Here is an 8,770-nt window from a genome sequence, read left to right on the forward strand (position 1 = left end):
CCGGCTCCGCACGTCTTGCTGCACTGTCGGGATGGAGAGAGAGGAAAGGGAGTGTTTTCGCTTTGAGTGTTGATGCTGAGATGGAAGATGGAGAAAACAGCTGCCGTGAGCCGGGCCCATCTTCCCCCATCCTCCCGTTCCCTAAATGCTCAGCAGCTAAAATCAAGGGAAAGCAGGGAGAGACAGAACCGACACTGCCCTCGGCAGAGCTGGGAAGCCTCAGTCCTGCTCCGCCAACCGGGGAGACGAGGCCTCCTCTCCCCCTTCCCCGCTGCCCTGAGCCCTACCTGGGACCAGGCGGTGGTGAACCACGTCGCACACGGCCTCCTGAAACAGGCAGCTTGTTCCTCGGGTTTCTGAGAGGCTTCGCAGCGCTTCCCGGGGTATTCCCTGTACATACCGTTCTCCAGGCCCGCGCAGAGGACGAGCCGGGTCTTCATCCCGCGCCCGCAGCTGGCGTCGCACTGGGGAAGAGAAGGTAGCAGCCAGGTCAGCTCCAGGAGGCGGCATCCTGCGCAGAAGCAAGGTGCTGAACGCCTGTGCTACCCCAAGGTGGGGCTGCCCAGGCCGCAGGAGCAACGGGTGTCCGCCAAGGAGGTGAGTTGCTGTGGGAGTGGGGACAGAAGCTGGAAATTCGCGTTTAGGGGATGCTGAGAATTCACCTTGGCTGCCCTCGAGAGCAGCCACCGCAAGGGACCTGGAGCAGCCGAGGTAAGACTCCAAGAGGCTGTTTCTGCCTTGTTTGACGTGGATCGATGCTCTCAAAACCCACGCAGCGTAGCCACGTAGCAACCCACATCTTGGAGTACTGACAAGCGCCGCGTGGGCCCCCGGGGACCAGACTGGTGCACTGCAGGTGCTCTGCACGGAGGAGTGGGGCTGAGCCCACTTCAGCTCCGCTCTCCCAGGCCCAGGGAGGCAGCTGGGAGTTGGAGATTTCACTGCTCTGTGCCCGGGACACCCAAAGGCGGGGAGTTCGGCTGGGATTTTGGAGTTCAGCTGAGTTTAACAGCCTGGATACAGCTGGAAAACTGCACTGCAGCACTGTGGGTGACCCACGCCTTGGGGTGGGGCAGGAGAGGGTTGGGGGGCTGCCGTGGGTCCCCAGGTTTAACCGGTTTGTGCTTGCTCCTGGAGGGAGGCTCAGCGGAAGGTAGGCAGCGGCTATACAAGGTGGCAAAAGGAGAACAGAGGTTTAGCTTTGGTTGGAGGGGAGGGGGCTCGGCTGCTTCTCTGGATCCTGAGAAACCTTTTTTGGAGTTTTGTGAATCCCTGTTTTGCTCAAGACTCTAAAGACGAAGCCAAAACCTCACAAGTGACTCCCTGTTCTCCTGGGCACTCTGGGATGTGGATCAGCTTGCGCCGGGAAGCCTCGGGCAGCAGTAAGTGGGCAGAGGCTGGTTGTTCAGTAGAATGGGGCACCTGGACCGCGTTCACTGGCCTTGCAGCACAGCATCACAGCCTGGGTGTAACTCCGAGGGCAGGGGGCTGCGCTGTGGTTCAGGCTTACCCCGGGGTAATATTTATCAGAGGCAAAGCTGGTTTTGTTGTGGCTTTCTCTTTAGCGGTGGGACCAAAATCCTGGGGGTGGGGGACAAATTGCTGGACAATTTGTCCAGTGTTCTGCTGAGGTGTCTGCCAGCTGGGAGCTAGAGGTGGGGGAGAATAATTTCCTTAGGATATTGCTGCCCTCCAATGGAGGTCCTGGGAAGGCAGCAAATGCCGCAAATGAGCAAATGAGTTTGGGGTGGGCTATGGGGGGGAAGAAGCTGTGGTATTCATTGCTCCTTCCCCCTTCCTAAAAGGAGCCAGGACAAGGGTGCAGCTCCCTGGCTGGAGGCTGCACCAGCGAGGTTTGCTCTGCCAAGGGAGCCAGGTTCCCACCGCGGGATATGGGGTGGAACGGAGAACGCGGGGCTAGGCTTGGCTTTACCTGGTCCCACTCCTGCTCCACCCAGTGCGCGGGGCAGTTCCTGTCCCCGCACGGATGGACGGCCAGGGGCTTGGCGGCCGGGTCGCACTGCGAGCTGGAGATCACCTTGCCCTCCACGTTGCGACAGGCGACGAAGCGGCTCATGCGTCCCTCGCCACACGGACCTGAGCACTTGGAGGAATAAAGGGCGTTTAGACACCTTTGGGAGCAGGAAGGCAGAGGGGTCAGGGTCAGTGGTGCCAGGAGACACGAGTCCAGAGCTACTGAGGCTGTGGCACTGGATCCCAAAGGTCTTTAGAGGTACGTGTGGTCTGGGGCTTCCATTCTGCACGTGCCATGAGCTTCCCAGATTATGGAATGGAGCTCACCTCACAGCTAATCAAAATTTACAGCATGGAGGGGCACAAATACAGGTTATTCTATGGTTTTTTAGCTTAGCCTCTGCCAGAAGCAAGCTGGGAGAGAGCAGTAGGGTGACTACCCACCTGCCCCCTCCCGTCAGCCCCGCATCCCTGGCATCTGGGACACGGAGAAGCAGCCCCTCCGGACTCACCGGGCCCCAGTCCGAAGCGGTCCAGCGGCGGTCGCAGGGTGGGCCCGTGCACGCCTTCTCGCTGCTGGGCTTCCGGGACTCGTCGCAGAGGGGGGCATCCACCGAGCAGCGCACCTCCCGCTTCATCGTCCCCTGAGTGCCACACCGGGCCGAGCACTGCAAGAGCCATGGAGTCAGCCCCGGGGCTCGGAAGCGGAGAGCGAGGGCTACGAGCAAAGGGAAGGGAGGCAGCTACGCCTCCTCCTGCTGTGCTAGGGAGAAGGGGAAGGGACCCAACAGGGACAGGAAGAAGGTGGGTCTGTCTCTGCTGCTTAGTTCCTTTGGGTCCTAGAGCTCCAGGGCTCCCGGGGCTAAGGCCTGGCTGGCCATCCAAAGTCACCAGGCAGCTCTGCTGTCCTAGTCCCAAGCAGGCTGCAGGAGGTCAGTCAAAGGGGTTTTAGCTCCTCTATCTCCATACTGTTTTCCCACCTGTCCTTACTTAAATCCTTGGGAAGAGGGAGACAAAGCCTCTTACTGACGGTTTTTGTTTGGTCAGCGTTCCATGGAGGTGACCTTAGAAAAAAAGGTTTGCAACGGCTTTTGCTCAGTGCCAGAACAGCAGAGTGGTGGGAAAAGGCAGTCCTTGCTTGCCCAGGATGTGGTTGGCCAGGGGCTTCCTCAGCACGCAACATCCACCAGACCCAGCTGCTTACCGCTGGGAGCAAAGCTCCCCGGCTGCCTACCTCGGACCACTCGGAGAGTTCCCACTGGGGCCCGCAGGCCTTGTTCTTGCAGGCTTTCCTCTCCATGGGCCTGGCCAGTCCCGCCGACTCGCAGAGGTCATCATATACGGAGCTGTCAAAGCCCGGTGCCAGCATCTTCCAGCAGCGCACGGTGCGGTACTGGTAGCCCTCACCACAGGTCCTGGAGCATTCACTCCACCGGCTGGTCTCCCACCTCCACAGGAGAGAAAGGACAAAGGAAAACCCACGTGAGAGGGACAAGGGATATGGGGTGGCTGAGGGGTGCCTGCACGCCTGGGACTCCTTCGCCCTGTCGCTGCTGCTGTGACTCTGCTCACCATGTGTCTGTGCCAAGGGGATGCTGGTCTTGCAACCCAACTTCGCCCTTAGCAGGCAACTTAGGGCTGCAAATTCCATCCCTCTTTTTGCTTACAAGGGAATACATGGGCTTAGCTGTTCAGGTGTCTCTTCCAGCCCAGAAATGGCTCTATCCTTTGAGCAGAAACTGATCCTTACAGAGACACTCTGTCCCTGTGGACAGCTGATGTCATTTCCACTCACCTGGGCTGGCAATCTCTCCCTGTGCAAAACTCGTGGGTAGGTTCTGGTCGCGTCAGGGCATCGCAGTAGGTCTCATCCACTTCCACGCCGTCGTACCGGACACACATCGCATAGGAGGTGCTGATACCTGCTGGGCAATCAAGACCCTCTCTTGGTCAGGCTCCACGAGTCCCAAAAGCCTCCTCCCACCGTGATTAAATTACTGGGGTGCCCACTGCATCTGAAACCCGACCTGCTGTTTTAAAAAATACCAGTATTCTCTTTACCAACAGCCAAAAAGAGCCTCGGGCGATCAGTCACCTGAAGCCAAACCTACCTGAAGTGCACGTGGAGCTGCAGGGAGCATAAGCTGAGACCTTCCACCGGTACATGTCAGCCAAGCTGATGTCATCATGGCCCACAGGGCTCACATCAAACTCGTTGCTGTCGACGAAAGGAGGCGGCGTGAGCTACCAATCAAAAAACTGCTGCAAACATAAGATGTAGGGAATTTCCACCTGTCTTTGGAGATGGGAAGAAACCCAGTTTCCGCTCTCCATCTCCCCCACATGGACTACTGATGAAGAGAGAGTGTAAAGCCTTGCTCCTCCCCCTGAATTCAACTCGGAAGGATGTGAAGCGCCATGGATCAACATCCTCTGACAGGAGGCATCGTTCATAGTGAGACTTGTCTAGATTACGGTCTTTGGAGCATGCCCTCAGCTCATGCTACCACCTCGAGAGGTAGGATGTTAGGTGGGAAAGAGAAGGTCGAACAAGGTCCCTCTTATCATATAATATGATGGGAGAGTTGATGGGGCTTGTTGGTTTAGAAGTTGGCCCTTGTTTTATTCCCAGATGTTTACTGAAGGTAGAGGCACGTGTGCCTGGAAGAATGGGACAGGAGGGGCACGATGCGCTGGTAAATCTGTGTATGAGAGGTGCTGCAGGCTTCAGGCCTTCCCTACAGTCACGCTAGTGCTTGACCCCCACATCCTTCCAAACCCATTTAAATGGATCCTTAGAGGTGGGGACTAGTGTCTGACTCCCAGGTCCTTCCGAACCCATTTAAATGGATCCTTAGAGGTGGGGGGGTGTAGAGGGCAAAATACATTCTGGGAGCTGTATGTCAAGCTGGTTGTGCCAATCAGTGTTTTGGAGGACGCACCATCGTCAAGCATCTAGAGCAGCTGCACAGGTACGCACTGGAGAATGGGGACATCAAGGACAGCGGTGAGACTACCAGAGGATTCGCTTCACCCTCCCTCCCCAGCTAACCACGCTCCTGTTTCGCCCAGGAAATCAAGTGCCACCTTTCAGTGCCAGGGGCTTGCAGAGGCTCTGCCTGGCTGATGTCCGCCGTTGGGCTGGCACCCAGCAGAGGGCTCTCCACAGATGCCATCATGCTGGAGTTGGCTGCTTCCCCCTGACTCCCAGCAAATGCCTCCACCTTCAAGTCCTCCAGCGAGTTCTTACGGGCCGGCGCTTTGCGGAGGCCCTGCGGCCACCGGGGAGCTGCTGGGGTCCAGGGTCCTGCTGTGGGGTTCCTCGGGGCCAGCCTGGCTGCCAGGTGCTGCAGCTCTCTGCAGAAGGCGGTGTTGTGTGGGTCTCGGTGACACAGGCGCCTGAAGAGACGAAGCCTGGAGGATGCTACGCGGCTGTTCTCCAAGAGCTCAGATCTCCTCACGCTGGAGGGTACGGCCGTGCTGATGGAAATTTGATTGAACCTGAGAGCTGGAAGTCAAAGAGAGGGATGCTTTCATTACACTGGATGGCTTATACTTCAGCGTGTGGTATTTAGCAAGGTAAAAAACATTCAGTATTTGGCCTCAAAGTCATAAACTGCTACCAGGGTGCACCCACAGGCCTTAACTGCCCTGACCGACCTCACATACTCTGTGCCCATCACCCAGGAGCTCCGTTTAATCTCCCTGGCCTGAGCAAAGTTGCAGGTGTACTTTGTTCCTGAATTGTTCGGCTTTCCCAGACCGAGCTCAGATGTGAGCCGTCACCTTGCCTTCACCTGGTGACCACAGGGCTGTTGGTAGGACCTGCTGCTGTCACTGCCCTGCTTGCCAAGCTCGGGTGCTCTGGGACTGCCCTGCCCAAGGGCACTGCCCGATCTGGGTCATGGCCACCCTCTCCCAGCTCCCCTTCCTTTACAGAGCTGCTGGCCCTTGCTGCTCCCTGGCAGTCTCCACCCCCCTACTAATCATTTTTCCCTCCTGTCTGCTCCGATGAAGCCACCTTAGACTTCATTCAAAGCACATCGATCTTGAGGAGAGAGAGTGAAAACCAAAACAACCAACCCAACTCTGCTTCTCTACCAACTGCTGCTGCTTCCTCCTCCTCTTCATCTCCTCCGTTTGCATGGTAGACCTGTCTCAGCTGGAAGCCGTCCTTCCCCTTCTCTTCACCTTGTTCCCATCCCCAGTCCCGAGTCTGAGTGGTGGAGTTGGTTTGGAAGAAGTGCGGGTGGCCAAAGCCTAAATCTTCGTGCCCTTCTCTTAGAGGAAGCTGTTCACTGGTGTCGTCTGGTGACAGGGAGAGCCACGTGGCATTGAAGTCCTGGGAAGCTCTGGAGTTGGCTGGAATGGGATGGTTCTGGCTGGTCTCTGGCAGGTGATGATAGAGAGGGCTGTCTACGGCAGGGGCTGCAGTTCGGAGAGGCGGTGTCCGGGGTACGGTGTAGTCGTAAGTCACGTGTGGCATTTTCCCATTGAAGTTATAGTACTGGAGGCAACAGGGAAAGAAAACAAAACCCTCTTTATTTTAAGGACATGTATTTCCCAGAGACCTCTTCTAGCCACATCCATTTTGTGATGGATATTAGGGGAAGATGCATCCTCATAAACCCAAGGAAACCTCCCAAGACAGTATTCAACCTTCTCAGCCACCTACACATTCAGGTTTGGCTTGGGAACCACGTTAATACTCCCTTTGCTTGAGGGAGGCTCGCAATTTTGGGACAGGCAAGACAGGAAAGCCTAAAACTAGCTCCTCGCATACCATGGCATTCAGAGACTGGTTAGTGGGCCCATGAGCGATGATGTACTCCAGCCCATCCGAGTTCAGGCTCGAGGGCCGCCGGTACTTGAAGACGGTGCCAGCTACCCTGAAGTTCTGGGGGTGGTCGATGGCAGAGTTGCCGTTGAAGAAGAAATGCCCAGATTCATCTGCGAGTGCTTCAAAGAGAGAGAAGAGGGACAAATGTGACAAACAAAAAGGGACAAAGGCCGTGCAGAACATCTGGGCTGCGTGCAAATGTTTTCACAGCAGGGACTGCCCACAGCGAGCCTGGTTTCCAAATGTCCCTCATGCTGCTGGAAGCGCAGTAGCCCCAGTTTATGGAGAGGTGAAGTGCTGCTGTCCTTCCCTGGAGGACACGCTCACAGATAGCTCCCTCCTGGGAGTGCACAGAACCCTCCTCCCACCTCCCCGGCAGCTGAACCGGGATCTCCATGTCCCTCCGCTTCCTCTGCTTACCTAGGATGTTTTCCGTCTTCCTGCGCTCAATGATGAGGATGTCCGTGGCACCGGCGGGGATGTTGGTGATGAAGACGTAACCTGAGGAACAGAGCCGAGGGTGAGGAAACCCCCCAGGACAGAATAAAAAGGTCTGGGGAGGAAAAGCAGCTCGTAGGACGAGTGTGTGTAGGAGGGCAGGACACTAAGGACACAAATCCATGTCGCTCCAGTCTGAGCCCTGATCCCAGCTCCCCTCTGATGTCCCGTTACGGATCTCTCGGGCTCAGACTGAGCACTGCTGGGTTTGGAGTCGGGAAGGACCTGCACAAGTAAAAGGCTGGCTTTAGGATTAATGTGCTTTCACGCTCTTTCTGGCAAGAGCATGGAAAAAGATTACTAGTGATCAGGGCTGATGCTGAATAGGGGATGGGAAAGGTCCCCTCAGCTCCTGACTCAACAGGATTTGTCTTGGGAGTAGCACAAAAACTGACCTTTAAAGAGAGAGGAAATAAGGCTCTAAGTTGCTTGGCTTGGCAGCTCATTTTTCCTGCTAGGAATACTGGTTTTGTCTGTCCTGTAAGATTTTTAGGAGGACTGGAATGGGAGGCCAAAGCTGTAACTGTACTGCTGGAGGGGTTAGCACTATTGCTCTGGAAAGGGGCCGGAGTGCTTTGCCAGTCTACTGTCCGTAGGGAGTGAGGCAGACCAGTGAAACAACAACAGTGGGAAGTGCTGTTCCAAAACATCCTCAAACCACAGTTCGTTAATTACTAATGAGCATACCGCAGCCTATTCCTTCTGTGGGTGAAGGAATGGGCCGTGAGGCTGCAAGGGACGAATCCCAGCCCAGTTTCAGAAGGACTGTCCCTCAGCTGTGGCAGCTGTAGGACTGGGGAGAGTGGGAGACTAAGTGCAGGCTGAAACAAACACCGTGACCCTCACTGTAGGAGCTTGAGTTTCAAATGAACACGTAGCGCAAATAAAAGAAGATTCATTGATCTCTTCACATTATCCGAGGTGGGCAAGACTCCAAAATCAATAGGAACAAATAGATCCCCAGCTGCTTCCTTTTGTAAAGAGGTGAAGGGAAACCTTAGAAGCCTGATACACAGCACATCAAACCAATCTCCTCTGATGATTAAGTGAAAAGGACAAAACACAGACGTTTAAGCAGGGGTGGAACTCCAGCTCTTTCCACCCAGCAGCTGGGAAACTCCTACCCGCGTTCAAGCCAGCTGGTGGTAAGAAGTAGCCGGTGAAGTCTCCGGACTGTGGTAGCAGGGAGTACCTATCTGTGAGATTGCCTTTCGGAAGCTGCCCGAGACACGGTGGCAAGTGCTGCCGTCCCCTCCACACACCCTGCATCTGTCCATCGTCCGGGGTGAGTACAGGCTCCCGTCGCACCCAACTGGCTGCAGAGAAGGAAACAAGAGAGAGTTTCTTGAGGATATCCACAGGTCGGGGTCTTTTCAAGGAAGAGCTACCAAGCTCTTGTGAAGTTCTGGGGAGGTGTAAGGTAGCTTAGAGCGGAGGAGTGAATTCCAACAGCAGCAG

At 55.9% G+C, this 8,770-nt stretch overlaps 1 protein-coding gene across 1 annotated transcript in view; it reads right to left on the minus strand.

The window, feature by feature from the left end:
• LOC104516137 (ADAMTS-like protein 2) overlaps nt 1–8,770 on the minus strand; it is a gene marked incomplete at its 5' end in the record, with an annotated part of 17,372 nt that overhangs the window by 346 nt on the left and 8,256 nt on the right. Inside the window, 12 exons of the mRNA XM_010160364.1 lie at nt 6–23; nt 288–464; nt 1,934–2,104; nt 2,487–2,642; nt 3,209–3,422; nt 3,770–3,896; nt 4,086–4,192; nt 5,062–5,482; nt 6,076–6,481; nt 6,758–6,933; nt 7,235–7,315; nt 8,505–8,628. Coding sequence (XP_010158666.1) covers nt 6–23; nt 288–464; nt 1,934–2,104; nt 2,487–2,642; nt 3,209–3,422; nt 3,770–3,896; nt 4,086–4,192; nt 5,062–5,482; nt 6,076–6,481; nt 6,758–6,933; nt 7,235–7,315; nt 8,505–8,628 — 2,178 coding nt within the window. The remainder of the gene's footprint in view (nt 1–5; nt 24–287; nt 465–1,933; nt 2,105–2,486; nt 2,643–3,208; nt 3,423–3,769; nt 3,897–4,085; nt 4,193–5,061; nt 5,483–6,075; nt 6,482–6,757; nt 6,934–7,234; nt 7,316–8,504; nt 8,629–8,770) is intronic.

This window comes from Eurypyga helias, unplaced genomic scaffold, assembly GCF_000690775.1.
Source record: "Eurypyga helias isolate BGI_N326 unplaced genomic scaffold, ASM69077v1 scaffold26261, whole genome shotgun sequence".
Lineage (NCBI taxonomy): Eukaryota > Metazoa > Chordata > Aves > Eurypygiformes > Eurypygidae > Eurypyga > Eurypyga helias.